Raw genomic sequence first — 20,443 nt, forward strand, 5'->3', positions numbered from 1 at the left:
GTTAGTCTTCTGGTGAAAACCCCATGATGATATAACTTACCATTTATGAGAACTAGTAACAAGATTTTCAAGACAGGCTGCCAAGATGGTTAAACTGCAGGTTAGAGCTGCACCATTTTCATTTTTTATGAACTAGATATCATAAAAAAATCTTCTGCTGAAAATGTTGATATAACTTTCCACTCAGGAATAGTAGCAATACTATTTTCAAGATGACAGTTGTGGCAGCCACACTGGACGCCAGATTTGCAATTTTTTTTAATCAAGATAACTAGTTGTCTGAAGTCTTCCAGTAAAAACTCCATCTTGATATGACTTTCTATTCAGGAAGAGTAGCAATAAAAAGAGTTGCAACATGGTGCTGTGGTTGCCATATTGGTTGTCAAATCAGCACATTTTTATTTTGGACCAACTAGACATAAGAAGTCTTTTAGTGCAAGTCTCATGTTGATATGATCATTCATTCAAGAAAAGCAATAAGAAGATTTTCAAGATGATTGCTGTAATGTGGAAACCATTGTCATTTAGGAACAACTAAGTTTTCTGGTGAAAACCTTATGTTGATATGACTTTGGCACTCAGAGGGAAAAACCAATAACAAGATTTTCAGGATGGCTGACATGGTGGCCATATTGGATGTCAGATTGCACCATTTTCACTGAGGACCAATCAAACATCTTAATAAATCTTGTAGTGAAACTCCCATGTTATAAGTAATATTGGTAAGATTTTCAAGATGGCCATAGCGGCAGCCAGACTGGATGTCCAAGTGGAACAATTACATTTTTAAGACCAACTAGACATCACAAGTCTTCTGGTGAAAGCCCCATGTCAATAAGACTGTCCAATCAGGAGGAGTAGCAATAACAATATTTTCAAGATGGCTGCTGTGGTGGCCATATTGGATATCTGACAAAACAATTTTCAATTAGGACCACTAGTCCTTGGGATGAATGTGTGTATAAAGCTTCATGGAAATCCTCCAAGTGGTTTAGGAGGAACATCATTAAAAAACTTGTGTTAACAGACAGATGAACATCAAATGACTGATGATATGACAACAGACATAAGGCTATCCCATATACACTTCTTTTTGCTATGATCAACGAGTTAAAAATGGATGGGACTTGGCTTAAAGTATATAAATAAATAGACCTGTGTAACATAACTTGGAATTATATAACAGTTTCTTCTGCTGATTTCCTTAACATGATGGTTTAAATGATATTTATTAGTTTATCATAATCAAGTTCATCACCAAATGAATATATATTGGCATATGGAGGACATGGAAACAGGAAAATATGCTTATAATACCAAGCTTTGTTGCTGATAATAATTCATGGACATATCCAATCAAATTCTTTATCCACATGCTATTTATGCTTCAACCATGGAACAAGGCTGGCGAAATGTGAAATTCTGTAAATCTTAATACTTTAGCATCGTTCAGTTTTGCTTATAACTGAGAATTTCTGCAAATCAGTAATTTACTACTATGAATCATCATGTTAACCCTGAGAAATATTTTCACAAAACATTATTTTTTTCTGTGTTCTAAAAATTGTATAACTGTTAAGTATCATGATTTATAGTAAGTTACAATCAGTTGTTTCCACATATGCATGTGTAAAGATAGATTTACTGTACCTCCAGGATATCTGTGATAAAATCTGGACCCAACATAAGGCAAAGGGACTTCATTGCACCCTCTTTCTTAGGTTTTCCAGCTGAAACACAACAATGCCAGATTATTTTGATTACCATCTATATTTACTTTTTAAGTCCAATTGCAAACTGTACAGATCCAGATCTGCTGATGCATTATGCACCATCAGATCTGGATCTATGCAGTTTGTTAGGAGTAATCAGCTGAACAAAACAACACAGATCCTGATCTGCAAGCATGTTATGTGATGGCAGATCAGGATCTAAACTGTTAGCAGTTGGACTCAACTTATAAGCAAGTATATACAGTACATATATATCCATGAGCAAAATACATACGACTGTACAAAGTGTAGACCTACTGTATAATATGCCATAAGATCTAGTTATACCTTTTTTTGTTTATCCAAAGTTGAAACAGGACATTCAATTGTCAAGTCCACATTTTATCTGGTTAATCCTGAATTGGTTTCTTTCCTTGATTTTAACCATACTTTTGACACATTATTGGTTATATCATTGCCAAGGAAAAAGTAGCTATGTGCCTTTCCAGAGTATATACTAAGGCAGCTGAACCAGGCAGGTCTGGGTGGGTATCTAACCCTCAACCCTTGGACGGTTTGCCAACAGAGTGACATTGGCTCCCAATCTAGGGTGTGAATGGATGGACATGCAAATAGATTTTAAAATGATTGCTCTATCAAGCTTTCACCAAGGTTGGTATGACAAAAATAGGGTAGACCAGTAAATATTAAACAAAGAAATTTGATTTGATCATCAGTGTTGCTGTTGCCTTATCTGTTAATTATGGTTGATTTAGAGAAATACACACCTGACTGAGAAATGTGTAAATTCTTTTGTTCCAAAACAAAATATTTTATCATTGCTATCAATAAATGGAACTTCAGACTTTTTTATATAAACTGTATAAATCATGCAACTGAAACACTACCAAAAAAGATGTATATGAACCCTACCAAAATGATGTAACTGGAACCCTACCAAAATGATGTCAATCATCCATACGCAAATGATGTAACTGCAACATTACCAAAATGATGTAACTGGAACCCTACCAAAATGATGTAACTGGAACCCTACCAAAATGATGTAACTCGAACCCTACCAAAATCATGTAACTGGAACCCTACCAAAATGATGTAAATGAACCCTACACAAATGATGTAACTGAACCACTACCAAAAAAGATGTAATTGAACCCTACCAAAATGATGTAACTGAACCTCTACCAAAATTATGTAACTGAAACCCTACCAAAATAATGTCAATGAACCCTATACAAATGATGTAACTGAACTACTACCAAAAAAGATGTAACTGAACCCTACCACAATAATGTAACTGAAGCTCTACCAAAATGATGTGACTGAACCACCACCAAAATGATGCAAGTGAATCCCTACAAAATGCAACTATATCCATATCAAAATGATGTAACTGAATTCCCATCAAAATGATGTTTCTGACCCATCCCCAAAATTATGTAACTTAACCCTACCAAAATTATGTTTCTTAACCCCTGCCAAAATTATTCAAATGAACCACCACCAAAATGATGAGAATAAACCGTTACCAAAATGATACATCTGAAGCTCAATGTTTTAAGTAAAATCGGAGTCAAGAACATCATTAAGTTTGTGAGAAAATGGTGAAAATCTAACTTGATCTAGGTGTACTTAATGTCAAAACTTAATCCACATTTCAAGTCATGCTGTCCTTCTAAAGTTATTGAACTGAAATTAAATTCATGACAGAAGTGAAGTAACGAGACAGGTAGAGACTGACATGGGTAAAACCCCTTCATAGATATGGTGGGTTTATAAAAAGAAAGAACTTTTTAGTGTGATGTTAAAAGTTTGAATAATAATAAAGGTTGTGGATACTAGATCTGGCACTAGGAGTGGGGTGGGTCAAAAATAATATTTGTTAAAAAAGGGACATCATCTCTAATTGTTACTTGTAAATTCCACTTACCACTGAGGCTGAGTATCGTAAAGTCTTCATGAGGATCAAGAATGACAAGATCAGGACCAAACACGACTCTTGATGTCTTTTCTAAATAATTGTTCACCTGCACGGCTGTGTTGCCAGGGCAACGATAGGTAACCATTCTTGTTTTGTCTCGCCCCTTTGAAAATAAAATTGTGTAAATGTGCTGATTTTAAGTTGCTTCAAGTTATGATATAAACTTAATTTTATTCATTTTGAAATGTGCAGATAATATCTAAATAAATAATCTAGCCTATTTACAAAATAATATCTATATCTCAAATATGCAATTCCAATTAAAAAAAAAGACAGAATACATTAAATTTGCATTTGCCCATGGAGTCTTTTCTTTCTAACTCAGAAATCTTGATGTTGCATGAGATGATAAGGCAGTATCACTGCAAAGAAAAACTGTTTGAATTACAGTCAAAAAGTGCAAAAGTACAATAGTGTTGTAGAATCCACGAGTGTAAATTTTTATTCCCTGAGCAACTGCTGAAATAACTTTATTATAATTAAATGAAATATCTTTATAATTAAATTACTGACATACCTGCATAGAAGTAGAGTTCAATTGCAAAAAACATGGACCATGATCTCATATTGCATAATGTTCTGGCAGAACAGGGTCTATATTGCTTGTCATAATGATTACTACTAAAAAATTGTGTTGACCCAGATCTGTTGGCATATTATGCAATGGCAGATCTAGGTCTGAGCAGCTGGACACAACTTACAAGCGAGTCTATATGGTAGGTCTTTGCTGACATATTTTCCATCTTGTCATCTAAAAAGGCCATGAAAACTAAAGTCATTTGCCATATCCTAAACTGTCCTCTGTAATAGGATATCCTTATCCCAGGAGTTTTGTTATGTAGCTTTCAAACATTTAAACATCTAATAATCAAAATGGAGACTGCACTATAAAAGGAAGATCTTAACATAAGGTCACAATAAACTTTGATACAGTTTAATAAAATTTGTCCTCAATGATTGGGTAGTTGGCTTTGTTCACTGACACAGTTACTGACATAAGAAGCTTGACAAAATGACTGACAGGTGAAAACTGATCACCTGTCAATGTCAATGACTTTAATGGGAGGTTAACTATCAAAGAAAACCCTCAATGAGATAAACCAATAGTAGTTTTTTTCAAACCCTGTTTTATATAGGCTGGTGGCTTAATTCAACCTAGCAAACCACTTAAAGCTCAAGTGTTACATATGGTACTTTTTCTTGTTTCCACATTCAGTCTTGAGACCAAATATTAACATTACTGAAGCCATTGTCACTGCTGAAAAATATATATCTAGGTCTCACTATACACAAACACAGATGAGACAATAAATAGCTGATTCTGACTTCTACCTTGAGTATCTGTGGATCAATGGACTGCTCAAAGTATGCCATCTTTCTAATATCTCCTGTTCCATGGCCCCCACCTTGTCTGAAATAAATTTGAAGATAAAATGAGTGTTTTCTGGAACCTGGTGTCTCACCTGTGTCCATATTGATTTATATGTTATCATCATGGATGTAACTTGCAAAACTTGAACAAAAACTTTAACAAAAAACTTAAATAATGTTATGTCACCATCATCTCACAAGCTATACATCTCACAATGTGACAGAGGATAAATCTGAGCATAATTCAAAATCTCTTAAGAATAAAACTTGACATATTGCAAGTCCGACTGCTGATGATTTCAATATAAACGTTTGCTATAAATATATATAAATATATCTTACAGCATACAGTGATTTGTGTAAAAGATATTCCCCAATATAAAATACTGTCCTTAACATTGGCTTATTCCTGGCTAAACATCAATCATCAGAGAAAACTGATATAACTTATTTTACTTGTCTCTCAGACAGAAAAGACATACAACGCTATTACAAGCAGCCTACCATCTACTAAACTTGTATAAAACCAATCTGAATAATATGTCATAAATTAATTTTTATAAGTAGCTCAACCTAGTATAAACATCAGGGACTCATAGGAAGACTTATGGCTATGAACTGTCTTAGCATCATACCGAATACATGCTCAATTCAATATTTTGATTCTTTAACAGCCTGTATATTTGATTGAGGAAGAACTCGGAAGGGGGGGGGGACCCTGTGAAGAACCAGCAACCCACTGGAAGCTACTGGCAAGCTTTCTCAAACAACCACGTTGGTTGAGCCAAGACTCAAACTCATGCAAAGAGAGGTGAGATGTGTGAATGATCTGTAAAGGCAAGCACCTTAGACCACTTGGCCTTCTAGGGCCCCTGTAAAGGTCTGGAGTAGATGTACTAAGGAATAGGCAGAGCATTCTCTGTTTTCTCTGAATACATAAACTGGTGCATCCCACTAAAATAATGAGTACATATAGGAAAAAGTTAATCATTACATATTTACTCACAAATACTATACTGAAAAACATAAAACTGCTTCAAAATCTAAATCATCTCTCTATCAAAGACACAAAATGCTTTATATAACTAAGGAGTATTTAAACTTTAATTTTCATCCAATCAGTTACTGCCATACCGATAAAAAAAGACATGACAAGCTTCATTATATCTCTTGTTTGCTGTATTCATTTTAGTATATGTCCAATTTCTGCCACAAGCATTAATTTATTAATTTCTCTCTCTCTCATACATATTTTTCATGAAACATGTATGCTTACATTAACAGTAGGAAACCATATTAATTTAGAGCTGCTGTGATAATTTCTTATTGACTGTAGGGGAATGGCTTTTTCTGAGAATGTAAAACCTGACCCTTTAATGTTAACATTTATGGCAACATAAATACAAGATGAATCCCACTATAAAGTCATGTGTGTTTGTGTGTGGGTGTGCATGCATGTGTGTTGTGCAGAGGTGCCAACCCAATGGCATACTTATCGGGAGTTCTAGCATTACAGACCTGCCAACCCTGACGAGTCCGTCTCAGTAAGGCAGTTGATTTTTTTCTGTAAGACTGACCAGTTTTCAGTAAGGTGTAACAAAATATCGATAACTGCTATAAGAGTAAAGCTGGAAAATGCAATTAAAAGTTCAACACAGCGATGATAAACATTATGTTCAACTGAAAAGTTTGGAAAGTACATGCAGACTTTATTTACCACTAGTACAGTTGCACAAACTTTAGTTCCAAACCCTATGCAACTCAATGGTTTGTTGCTCTCTCTCTCAACTTGACATAATTCTTGGAGATTCTTTTTCCATTTCACATGATGGCAATCTTGTCTCCTGCCAAGAGACATACTCAAAGTGGCATGTGATGTCCAATAAACATAACTGTGTCCTTTCCACTTTTTATTCACAAGAATCTGAATATTCCGTTTTATTCTTCTGTGTTGATTATTAACACTTTTCTAGAGGCTTATTTTCCCTTTCGTCTTAAACATGCATCACTTTCTGGATGTCATTTAAAACAAAAATTCTTTAATCAACAGTATGATCATGCAGACACTTTGCATGAACAAATAGGTGCAGTTTAAAGTGTCTAGGGTACTGCTGTAAAGTTAGTCTGGTTCCCTGACTAATTTCACTAATTCTAATATGAACCCATATCCAAAATCAAACACAGCTGAACCAATTATCCGGATTTTCAGCAACAATCATTTATCCATAGTTCCTGCTAGATCATATTTTAAGGGTAAATTTCATAAGACTTATGGAAAAATTTTAAGGATTGGCTGGTCTGGCATGAATGATTTGGAATCTAGGCATGCCATCCAAAATGGATAATTATTTTATTAAAATTAATAAACTTTTATACAATCATATGCATCTTTCTATAAGCCTACACATACCTGCATACAGTCTGCAATAATTAGGTCCAGTGAGTATAAATAATGCATCCATTTCTCAAATTCAAGAAATTTTAACATTCCTTCAGCAATTTTTGGCAAAAACAACAGTCACAAACATTAGTTGTACTCGGGAATTATGTAGCTTCCTTTACTCTTCACCTCTGCCACAATTCTGAACTCATTTACAGTCAAATCAACTGGTTTCTTGTTATATACACACATTTTTTACATTGAGAAACTGTACTATATGTACCAGTCTAACATACTGGTACTGAATAATATGTCAGTAGAATGTCCACCAACTAGTAAATCCAGCCCTCCCAAGTTAAAACATACGTAACAAGTGTCTTGGCTTTATCTAGCAACAGTGATGGCAATGGTAGCAATCTTCCCTGAATACAGGGATTCACACAAAAATCCATACTGCAAAGCTCCAAGCTCTTCAGTCATGCAATTGCAGGGATGTTGGGGAAATTGTGCCCCCATATTATGACTGGGTAAGTACTGAAGAAATATATTTCACCTCTGAAAAATTGATTTCTTCTTCAAATACATTAGACAAACTTATATTAACAGAATAGGTAAGGTGTGGGGGCAGTTACATTCCCTTACCCTAGAGTCAGTCCTGACTCCAGTATTATAACATATACGAAGCAGCTTTGTTATGAATAAACAACAGAAAGTGCAGTTCATGTAATAAAAGAAAAACATGTTTGTTCCTGCAAATCCATCAGAAGCGACTTTGTGTTCTTGCAAAGCTGTTGATGGGTTTGACTGGGAACCTTGATGTGCTGCTATTAGCCCCACCATGTTAAAATAAGTTCTTTTGGATAATAGGTCTCTGAGACAGAAGCTAGAAAAGATTGACCCTTACATCTTTCCTGTTCAAATACTAAGCTTATGGTGACTGTCCTGAGCCAAACTACTTCAGAACTTATCAGATTTTGGTTTAGTTCCTTATTTGCAGAGTGGATAACCTAGTATTCATGACTATGATGTCTGTATGGTAATGCCACTTTACCTTCTTTGACTGGTAGCAAAAGATAAGATTTATCTCTCTTATAAGTTTTTCAATGCACTTGCAATATCGCTTCAGAGCCCTGGTGGAATCCTGTGGAGGCCCTTGGGAAGAAAGTCTAATGAAAAAAGTAGCATTATGATGTAGAATTTAATTTCCAAGAGCAGGAACCTATTCTTGGCTATGAATGCAAAGACCATGATCATAAAAGAAACCAAACTATCTTGATGGAACTGTAGATAGCTCCAGTCGACTGAAAGATCATTGCTTATTCGGCCTGCTTTAATCAGGACTGGACATTAGGTGATATATGAGAGGTTTGTCACCAATATATTTGAAAAGGGTTAAAACTGTGTATTGCCCAACCTCATTAGAACCTATGATATGTCCCAATTTAGACAATTTTGGTCTTAAGAAACTGAAGTTGACAAGAGGGATGGAAAGGTCATTATTTTGGCCTATGCCCTCACTTCAATGATGCCTCAGTAAGTCAGTAAATCAGAGAGTGGTAACTAGAGAGGGAAAGGAGTTTTCTGTAGTACTGAGGCTTTTAATGGGTTGATATGATTTTTTTCCTGCATGACTAGGAGAAAACTTGTCTTTAAAAACTTTCAGAGTGGTTGGCCTAAGCCAGACATGTGTAACTTCCTACAGGTGTTGGATCAGATAACTAATTATTAAAGTGACATCCAGTGATGTAAATAAGTGGATAAAACAAGTGTCAAACAGTACTGAACAGAATCTCTTAGGCCAGACATGTGCAACCTATGTCCCAAGTATAGCATCAGAAAAGCAGAAAACAGGTGGAGTATACTTCCATGAAGTATGAAAACTAAAAATATTTACTCAACAGTCAGTTGGTACTATAAGACATGGAATTTGCTAGGGTCTCACAAGTGTGCATAGCAGCACAAACAGAAGTAGTAATTGATGTCTACAGTCATTTTAGGGGCACCAATCCCATGTCTTGGGGGAGACAACTCTCATCTGTCTTCCTGATTATAACTGAATAACATCTCGGGAAGTCTGAAGTTCATCAAGATGTTTCAGAATGCAGAATTTTCACAGAAATATTAATAATATTCATATTCATAATTTGAACTATAGATGGTTCAAGTTATCAAAATCTGTAATGACTGGTATCTATGCATTATTAGCTTCATCCAATGGAACCCAGCAAATGCACCCAACATGGAAGCTTCGAGAGGAACTTAACTTTTGATACCAGCTCTCACAAAGGTACATCCTAAAGAATTCTTACCGTAACAATATTTCTGTAATGTCACTGAGCTCTTTTTCCCATAATTCCTCATAGGCTGCCAGCATGTATGACTGTGGTCCCATTACCAAGCGAACCTGAAGAAAGCAGGTTTTGAAGAATTTTTATTAAATTTTCATTTTTCTCACTTAGCACATGGCCAAAAGTGCTGTGATAATTAAGGTTAAAAACAAATGGTGTATCCATTACTCAAATTCAAGAAACTTAAATCAAGTCAATACTTTTGGTCAAAATGATAACCTTCAACATTATTTTTCATCACAGATTATGCATTTTTCTTTATTCTTCAATTGTAACAAGTTTTAACCCATTTATACATTTATAGAAAATGTTACAAATCCCTGCTAAAAATTACTCTGGGAAAAAAAATTCATAAGCAAAATATTGTCTAAAATTTTGCAATGAGTTCATACAAATATTACTGACCATAAAGTTTATAATATATTTAGTCCATTATACTGGTACTTGAGATTTTGAGAAAATGTAAAGTGCTTAGAGATTGCAGTACAAGATTTATGAGCATGTAATGATAATGAAATAAAGACCTGCAATTATTGAAATAAAAATATAAATTATGGTGCTGACAGAACTGTATATTTTCTAGTCTGATGTACAACACAACAGGGGTTACAAAGGAGTTTCTGCAAGTATTATCTTTGCTGTTTCTGCCGTAGCTGAAACTAGACTTTTTCTATAGATAATGTAACAATACCCTAAATCTCATATTCAAGGTATTTTATCACAATGGAATATTATGTATGGTACATCAAAAAGGGCAAACCAATGTTAACCTGCAACAGCAAACTGGTCCAAAAACAGCTTTAACCACTTAGAGGGATTGTTTACGTCAGCAAAACATGAAAGAACCTTTTGAGAAAATGCTTACATGTAATGGGCATAGAGTATTAGCACAACTAGATGGTTCAAATTCTTTTGCTCAAACAAAAGGAATGCAAAGCTGCAAAGCAAGTGACCTGTGGTGGAACTGAGTAACTCTACTTGCTGATAATTTATAGGAATCCACATTAGATCAATTTTTTTCCCCCTTTTACTCTTTTTATTTCTAATTGCCAAGTACTGAAGCTGTCTCAGATATCCTAGAGAAAATGATCTGGTATTTAATTATACCTTTGAGTTATTATGTTTACAAGTACAGCATGTAATTTTTTGGGGGTGGTGGGTTAAAACTAGTTTTAATTATTTCTTACCTGCTACTATTGTACTGCTTACCTTTTCCAGGTCCTAAATAAATATTCCCTCCTCCAATTAGTAACTTGAAGACCAGGATTGAAAAGAACATGATCCCATTCTGATTCCTTAGTCATAGACAAGATACAGAATATCTACCTCTTTTGTTTTGGACTGAGATTAACAGAATCTATTTTCAGGGTTTGCACAGAGACAAGGAAATCTCAGTCAAGGCGTTACAATATATTCAGCCCACAAGGCTCTGCCATCTGAGGTGACAAATAATGTAACCTCAAGATAGGGATTTCCTTGTCTTGGTATAAACACCATCATCGATTATTTTTCTCACCCAATGTTTTCAAATTAGTTTCAAATAACCCACAATTTTTCAATATAGTTAGCAGATTCAAAACATACAGTATTAGTCATGTACTATTAATGCCTGTCACTTTATTTAAGGTCATCAGGTCTTGAAATCTTTTATGAAAATCTGAATAATTATCTAACTTGAATCTAGTTATGTATGCCCCTCTAAAAACAAAATCAAAACAAATTCAGCTAAAATGTAATAATTGTTATATTTTGGAAGTATTTCCACCACAAGCGTTGGGAGCATGTGATAATGTTTGTAAACACAGTGCATTAATATGAACATGTTAGCGAGGGCAGTGGGGTGACCTGTCTACCCTAACTCCACAAATTCTACGCATGAGAAAGAAATACTGTATTATCACACTGAATTGATGGATGTGATATGAAAATAATAATAATTAATTAATATCTTTGACTGAATAACTTTTAACTTTCATCAGTTCTTAATTTGGAAAAAGTTTTATGGTAGGCAATGGTACGATACAGTACAATACTGGATACACAGTACTGTGTGTGTGTGTGATGTGGATTTTTAACGTAGCTTTAACAATTTTTCAGTCATATCACTACAATGTCTGCAGTGTGGCAGTTTATAGTGATGTCTAGCACTGGGGCATCATGCCACAGACATGTAGCATTATGTCCCAGCCAGTCACATTATCCTGACACCAGGCTGACCAGTCCTAACACTAACCTCTTAATGCTGAGCGCCAAGCGAGGCAGCTGTTAGTACCATTTTTGTAAGTCTTTGGTATGACTCGGCCAGGGATCAAACCCATGACCTAATGCATCCGAGGCGGACGCTCTAACCACTAGGCCATCGGAGTGGTGATACACAGTACTAACAAGGTGTGTAGTGACTGTGGGATTTCTAATTCATGATTTTCTTGGAAATTTAATATTTTGTCCTGGAAATATGGCAAATGTTGCTATTACTATATTACTAGTGCAATGATATGCTGAGGGAAATCTTGTGAAATAGTGTATTGACTGATGGATGAACAACTCTGAAAGTGTAAGTGCAGGAGTTTTCATTTGCATTACAATGTTTGATACAACTAGGTTGGATTGGGGGTGTTTGACAAAGTTTGAAGAATGCAGGACTGATAAACACATTTCTGGTTGTTGCCAGCTTTGCAATTGCTCTTGAGAGAGTTCGGAAATTTTGTAGCCAGAGATGTGTCTTGCCAGTGTGTCTGGAGCTCAACCAAACAGCTCGACTTTGTGTGCCTGTGTGTGTGTGTGTGTGTCTCTCTCTCTCTATTGCAAAATGTTTTGTATGGTGTGTTATCAAAGTTGGAAGACCATAAGCTGCTTTACAAGTGAAGTTCTTTTTAGTATATATCTGTTGATTTTTAATACTGTATGTCAACCAAATCAGGCAAAGCTGAAGACAACAAGGTTTCTTCTTTTTAAAAGTAGTTCCTAGCATGTGGACACCATGACTGAGAAAACCAGACTGAAAAAAGAAAAGTAGGGTTAGCAAATCAGGTAGATTACTGTCACATGGGTGAGAATACAGGACATAAGAGTGTTGAGGGAGTAGGGAAGGTTTGCAACAGTAAAAGGTAAGTGCTACAAAATTAAAATAAGTTTTGCTCTCCCCATCACAGTTTTCATACATTTCCTGCTACTATTTCATTGCTGAATTTACCCATAAGAAGGGAGGCTGATGGCCCCAAATAAAAACTGGTGTAAGAAAACAAAGCACTTACCTTTGCAATAGGAAGCTTCAATAGTGTAAGCTGGTAAATGGCTTGGATTGGCCACATGCTATGCTCTCAGATTGGATCTAACAAGTAAATTCATTCACTCTAGTGCACCAAAGATTGAAGGTAAAAGGATGAAAAGGTAATACGATACTGTTTCTCTCATAACCTCATTGTAGGCCCAGGACACAGCAATAGCCCTACCTCATGGGCTTTAATTTTAACAGATGCTGCTAGGATTTTATCAAAAGTGAGGATCTCCTTTCTTGTCATCAAAATAAGGGGGAAGTGGAAAAAATGAGGGTGGGGGTGGATGTGGTAGGTGGGTTAAGATACAACCATAGTCCAATATTTATCTCTCACTTAAATCTGAGCCTAACCTATTCCTTATCTGTTTATGAACATTGTTCTGTGTGAGAAACCCCTTTCACAGTCTGCTGTCTGAAGAGGCATATGCACAGTTAGTTTAGCCAGCTTGAATAAGTTGGTAAACTAATCTGTGGTTGTTACATACACTTTTGCACTGGTCCAGTCTCTTAGAAATCTCTGATCCAAAATAAGATTTGTCACTAACATGAAATCTGCCCAAGTTTCACTTTCTTGAATCATTGTTTTAATGACTACTATAATGCCAGATTTCTGATCTGTTCCATAATGTTGTATTTGTGTTTTAAGTCCATCAATGTCATAGTCTACTTGTACATACAGAGGTATTTTCAAAAAATATATATCCTAACTTTTAATTTCTTTTTAGATTTTTATTTACTCAATCTATATTAACATTTAAAGTCCTATATAGTTTGTAGCACAAAATTTTTCAGTACTGAATTGTTTGAGAAAAGAAATGAAAATTGCACTCTCCTTTTAAAATGCCTGTATTTTAATTTGGCTTGGTATTTTCCATTTCAATATTTAATTTTTAAAAACAGTTGAATAGGGTGTACCTATATAAAGCTAGCCTTTGTCTATCCAGCATGTACATCAGACTCATATTCAACACCATTCTGGGTCTAAAAATCACTCACTAATATTTCCAGTAATACTCTCCAAGCTCTAATAATCTGATATACTTCCAAACTTACAAAATCATTGTTATCACTGTTATCATCATCTAGTGTTTGCTAAATGAAATCATGATCAGCAGAGTCACTTTATCAATTGTGGGGAAAACTCTTGATGGATTTGTTCACTACGAGACTGAACAAGAAGCTCCCTCCTAATTTCTCTTGAGTATCAGACTGGAAGGCCTGTGCAATTAATATTTTCATTATAAAGTTGATCTGTCCATATTCATATGCCTTCCCACCCTTCAATATAGTTCCACATGTTCCCCAGCAAGATCCATCTCCACTTCATGGCTCATCCTGGAAGCCCTGTCTGGACAGATTGTCCACCTGGATATTCCATTTGCCCAGAATATGGTATTCTCAAAGAATTATCTACTAAAAGGCTGCCCATCCAAGGAGGTTCCAGACTTAATGCAAAAATAAAGGGCATATGTACCTCCCTGATGCTGGAGCTATGCTGATATTGATGTGTTGGCTGAGGTGACCATGAAACAACATGCCTTACAAGCTTGACACACCTCAGTGTTGTTGTTTGTTCTTTGAGTTAGAAGATGACTATGATATGACTAATTAGTTTGGTTTCTAAGAGTATGTGATTAGTTGATAAGGGGAATTTGTGCTGCGAACTGTCTGTGTCACTTGACAGGAGATGCCACATTGGTTACTTGATCAAAAGAGGTTCTGCAGTTCTGGGAATTATGCTACTCACACTTTTGCACTGTCTCTGTAAATCTCAAATGAAAGTCTGTCACTCCAATAAAGATGAATCTCTGCCAGAGTGAACCTGTGTGAGATCTTCCCCAGACCCTGGGTCAATGGTGAAGTGTTTCAATGATGACTTGAGGGAATCATTGAAGTGTTTCTTCCAACCACCCTGAGATTGCTTTCCCTTCTTCAGTTTGCCATAAAAGATTTCCTATGGTAGTCACACTTTTGACATCATGGTGCAATGGCCTACCCATCTCATCTGTGGTTTCATCAGCTAAATGAGGATGCATTGAATGCCTGCTCATGCGAGAACCTCAATGGCTGAGACCCATTCCTGTCATCTTTATTAGTTTCATCAGCCAGTCCATGTAAAAATGGTCCAGTTTCTTGGCATGGCATCTGTATAAAGTCCAGGTTTCTCAAGCATAGAGCAGGGTTGGCATTGTAGACCTTAAGCTCTGTTTGTAGACTGATGTCTTTTTACCCCCAAATATTTGCGCCTAGTTCACCAAAGGTCACATTTGCTTTAGCAATTCTGGCATTGGTTTCATAATCAATGTGGACTGCACATGAGACTACTGCCTAGATGAACTTGCCGACTGCCAAGAGGGTTTGGCTATTTACTATGATGGTAGGCTCTATGTAAATCTTTACTGGTACACCTTAGTGTATCACCTATGTCTTCTACATACTGACTGTAAGAAACTGTCAAATGCTGAAGAGAAATGGTCCATACTCTATTACATGTCAGACTCAAATATGGCATTCAGAGAACAATTGTAAGCAAACAGGAGATCACAAAGTCACTTCCTGTCACTTTGTCTTTGACTGTAGTGTTATGTATATTTAATATATATTTATTTCAACTTAATTGCTTGTTAGTTTTTAAAAAGTTATTTTCATCACATGATATTGTAATGTAAATTTATTCATTTGAGATACTTTTTTCAGAAAATAGTTTGACCTTGACTTCCTTTTATAAAACCAGGTGTTGATCTAGATCTTGACCTTGATTCAAAATTTGTAGTAACCATGTAAACAAGTTCTTTTTTTATTTTAAAATGATTGGTTGTTGTCGAGGTCATGATGGGACTTAGTGTTTAAGATGTAAACAAATTTTTAAATTTTTTATTTCTTAGAGTAAAATGATTGGTTTTCATCAGGGTCACACTGGGTGTATGTGACCTTTACCAAGTACCTAATTTCTAAAAGCTTCCAGAACATGACCACATGACCCTGTTCATATTTAAAACACGATATAACCTGTGTTTTGGAGAATTGTTCTCAGTTGCAGCTGGGCGATCTCTTACACTGAATGTTGTATGCTGTGCTGTTTAGAGTTATTTCCAATTGCTTGGATTGGAGTTATTTCAAATTATTTGGATTCAAAAGGATTAATTCTGTTATTTTTCTTGAAAATATGTGTGCTCATGTGAAACTGTTTAACAAGGACAGTTTTTTCATAAAAATTTATTCAGCTATCCAAAACCGGAGTGATAATTCTTGTTTGTACAAGGAACTGAAGACTTCAATACTACAGATTACAGCATACATCATCGTCTTCCATCTTGGAGTCTTCGTCAGGATTTGAACTTGAAATCAGTATAACACTTTGTAATTAGGACTTCAAAAATGTTATTTGTGGATTATTCTTGGATTATTTTTGGATTTGAGTCTTAAAACCATAAGATCATAATGTTTTCATTTTTAAAGAATTCTCCAGGAAAATAAATTATTATATTTTTTACAGAGCTTATTGTTTTCACTCTTTTTTGTGTTACTGTTTATTCAAGCCTACACATGTGACATAAGAGTAGCCTTGTGAGAATGAAAAGCTTGCCATCTGCTGGTATCTAATGGCAATCCCAGTTTTATAGTCAAAACATCAGTAAGCATGGCCATGGCAAAGAACATCACACTAAAGAGGGGTGGAGCAAACACAGCCTTGCTCAACTCTGTTATTGACTGAGGATGGTTCAGATGACTTGCCATCCTCCACAAAATAAGCTAGTATGCCATCATGGAATTGCTGAACCATCATGATGAATTTCTCTGGGCAACCAAATTTTGCTTTGATCTTCCAAAGGCTTCCACGTCTGACTGGAAAAAGCTTCTGTAAGGTCGATGAATGTCATGTACTGGTGGAGTTCTGTTCCTGGTATTTCTTCTGGAGTTAACTAGCTGCAAACATGATATCTGTGGTCCCTTGTCCTTTCCTGAAACCACACTGATTCTCAGGCAGGAGCCCTTGATCCATGTGATGCATACGGCATTTGCACCGATTTCTGGTGAGGATTCTGCTGGGTACTGATAACAAGGAGATACCTCAATGGTTGTTGCTGGATTGTCTATTACCTTTCTATAAGTGGATGATGGATGCATTCTTGTACTCCTTGAGTATAGTTCCCAGAGTTGATGTTAACAGAAAGAGTTGTCAGTATGTGCAAGCCTCTGGCTTTGTAGACTTCTGCTGCTTGCATCTGCTCCTGGTGCTTTGCCATCTGACAGCAGGTCAACTGCTTTCAGTTTCAGTTAGCTTTTGAGGATCAGCAAGAGATGTGTTGATTTCCAACTGGCAGACCGGAAAACCCTGATGAGTCCGTCTCAGTAATGCAGTTGATTTTTTTCTGTAAGATTGACCGGTTTTTAGTAAGGTGTAACAAAATATCAATAACTGCTACTGTAAAGCTGGAAAACATAACTAAAAGTTCGAAGCATCGACGATAAACATTATGTTCAACTGAGAAGTTTGGAAAGTACATGCAGACTTTATTTACCACTAGTAGAGTTGCACAAACTCTAGTTCCAAACCCTATGCAGCTCAACGGCTTGTTGCTATCTCTTAACTTTACATAATTCTTGGATATTTTGTTTCCATTTCACATGAAAACGGCAATCATATCTCCTGCCACAAGACATACTCAAATTGGCACGTGATGTCCAATAAACATAATTGTGTCCTTTCCACCTTTTATTCACAAGAATCTGAATACTCCTTTTTATTCTTGTGTGTTGATTATTAACACTTTTCTAGAAGTTTATTTTTCCTTTCACCTTAAACATGCATCGCTTTCTGGATGTTTTTTTAAAAAAATTCTGTAAGCAAGAGTTTGATCATGCAGATGCTTCACATGAACAAATAGGTGCAGTTTAAAGCATCTGGGGTGCTGCTGTAAAGTTAGTCTGGTTCCCTGACTAATTTCACTAATTCTAAGATGAAACCTGGATCAAAATAAAACACGGATGAACCAATTATCCAGATTTTTTTACAACAATCATTTTTCCGTAATTTTTGCTAGTATGCTTCCATCTTTTAAGGGTAATTTTTGTAAGACAGCAAAATGCTAAGAGTTTGCAGGTCTGAACTGGGGGAGTTGATTCCTCCCAGATGGATGATTGTTAATTGAGGATGTTTCTGAAATGTTATGCCCATCTTTTAATTGTTAGTATTGGAGATGTTCCTGATTATCTGTGATCTGTAGATTGTTTTTAAAGTATAGTGTAAGTTCTTCATGTCATACCTGCCTGTGCGTTTCATCTGCTTAATACTCAGTCATGAGTCTTGCAACTCTCAAAGTATGCAATGGACAGTCCTACTGGTGCTGTTGAAGGCTGCCTTCTTGGATGGTAAAGCACTATCCTCTAAACTTGTCTTCTGCAGCCAGTGTTTCTCAGTCAAATGTCTATGTATCGAAGCATCATTCTCATCAAACCAATCTTGATGTTTATGTGTGCAAGTTTCTGGAGAATGCCATTTTTCTCTACATTCTCAGAGCTTACATCGATTGTATCAATTTGCTGCAGTTGTTCAACAAATGCATGCTTCACTCTTGTTTCAATTTGGAGACATGAAGTTTTTTGGGCAAGTTTTTGCTTTTTTGGTCATTTGCTTGGCTGTATTGGGATAGTGTGCTTGGAGACGAGCCTGTGGTCACTCCAGTATTTTGCACTTCTCATAGCCTCCATCACTTGGATAGCCTGCTTATCTCGTCTCCTGATGATGACATAGTCAATAAGATGACAGTGCATGGAGCATGGTGCATCTAAGACATCTTGTTGCATTTTGGCAGTGGAAGACTGTGTTGGTGATTAGAAGGAGATCTTCAGCAAATTTTCTCAACAGAAGTATCTACTGCTGTAGCATTGTCAAATCCATTTCTGCCAACAATGCCTGGCAATGTCTGGTGATCTGTGCCAACTCTAGCACCAAAGTAACCAAGGATGATGAGTTTGTCTGCCTTTGGTACTTCTGCAATAAGATTCCAGGTCTTCATACAATTTTTATTTGATCTCATCCTGGTTGGTTGTGAAGGTGACATACACCAGAACGGGTACAAACACTGCTCACATTTCTAAGTTGCTTATATGTGTTGTCATTTTTTCCCCCGAGACCAAAATATCCATAAAAAGAAACTCCCTTCTCTGACTCCAGGTTTGCATTCCATCCAGTAACTGATGTACAGAAAGGAATGAAGTTTGTTGGAGGAGGAAACTGATACTATAGGTGATGATGAAAATCATATCCTAAAGGAATCTAAGTTGATAGAAGGTTCCAATGCATGTTCTAGTTTGCCAGAAGTGGGAACTGGAGAGGGCCCAAGTAAAATCTGCCAAGGGAAACTGAGTCTGCAGCTAAGTTCCAAGTTTTCTATGGAGACAGGTAAAGGTGAACACTAACAAAGCTTTAGCTAAAAGATGTTATGAGGGACAGGAGTTGGTCAATTCTGTCCAGAGGTTCACAAACCCTTCCAAGGCTGGAAGCAAAATCATCCGCACATAAATGAAGTCCTGAGAAGAACTGAGATTCAATTTCTCAAGGTAGGGTATAAGACCAAGATGAGTCATGGTAGACTAACAAAAGAATATGACCTTCATAAGAAAATCTCTTAGAACGTTGTGCACCAATGAGTCACCCTCAAGATTTCAAGCAGGATGCTACTGCCACTATCACTCTGGTAGAGGTAAGGTGGCTTAAGTGATGCTGAATGGATGAGTTTGAGATTCAAATAATTCCTTGTCAAGACAAAATTGAAGGTATTCCTGTACATCAGGATGGTGGGGATGTGAAGGTACACCTATACATCCATGGAGGTGGTATGAAAATCTTGAAAAGTTATTTTCAAAGAAATCTGTTCACAGCAGAAAGGTTGATTATGAGCCAAAACTTTCCATCTTTATTCAACATCACAAAAACTGGGGAATAGAAACCCTGAGTTTGCTCACCCCCCCCCCCCAAATAACTATGCCATTTCACAGAAGGGTGTTAACTTTTCCCTTAAATGAGTTGGTCTGAACTAGTGAAAGCTGGGGGTCCCTGATAGGGCAGGACATTCCCCCAAATCCAATGTTTGTCCTTTAAAGTGGAATGGACATTCACACTGTCCATGATGTGTGACCAAACCACTGAAAAGAGGGCTCAACTAGCACCTACTGGGACCCTGGGAAGAGGAAAACTCGGCAGGAGTGTAAGCAATCCCAAGGGCCGCCCCATCACTATCCTTGGAGGAGGAGTCTGAATACTTTCTCCCGTGACCCCTCCAACTACCTCACCTAACGAATGATGGTCTGAAGGGACTTTGAACTAAGGCTGCTTGTGTGATGGATGCA

The 20,443-nt window shown here is 36.4% G+C and overlaps 1 protein-coding gene across 1 annotated transcript in view; it reads right to left on the minus strand.

Annotated features, from left to right (window-relative positions):
- The window catches only part of LOC149795350 (major vault protein-like), a 101,234-nt gene that overhangs the window by 40,793 nt on the left and 39,998 nt on the right, over positions 1-20,443 (minus strand). The window contains exons 13-16 of the mRNA XM_089965125.1: positions 9,775-9,869; positions 5,047-5,125; positions 3,664-3,817; positions 1,651-1,730 (exon numbers count right to left, since the gene is read on the minus strand). Coding sequence (XP_089821251.1) covers positions 1,651-1,730; positions 3,664-3,817; positions 5,047-5,125; positions 9,775-9,869 — 408 coding nt within the window. The remainder of the gene's footprint in view (positions 1-1,650; positions 1,731-3,663; positions 3,818-5,046; positions 5,126-9,774; positions 9,870-20,443) is intronic.

The sequence above is a fragment of the Sinohyriopsis cumingii genome, chromosome 7 (genome assembly GCF_028554795.1).
Source record: "Sinohyriopsis cumingii isolate HCF-2022 chromosome 7, ASM2855479v2, whole genome shotgun sequence".
NCBI classification, from domain to species: Eukaryota; Metazoa; Mollusca; class Bivalvia; order Unionida; family Unionidae; genus Sinohyriopsis; species Sinohyriopsis cumingii.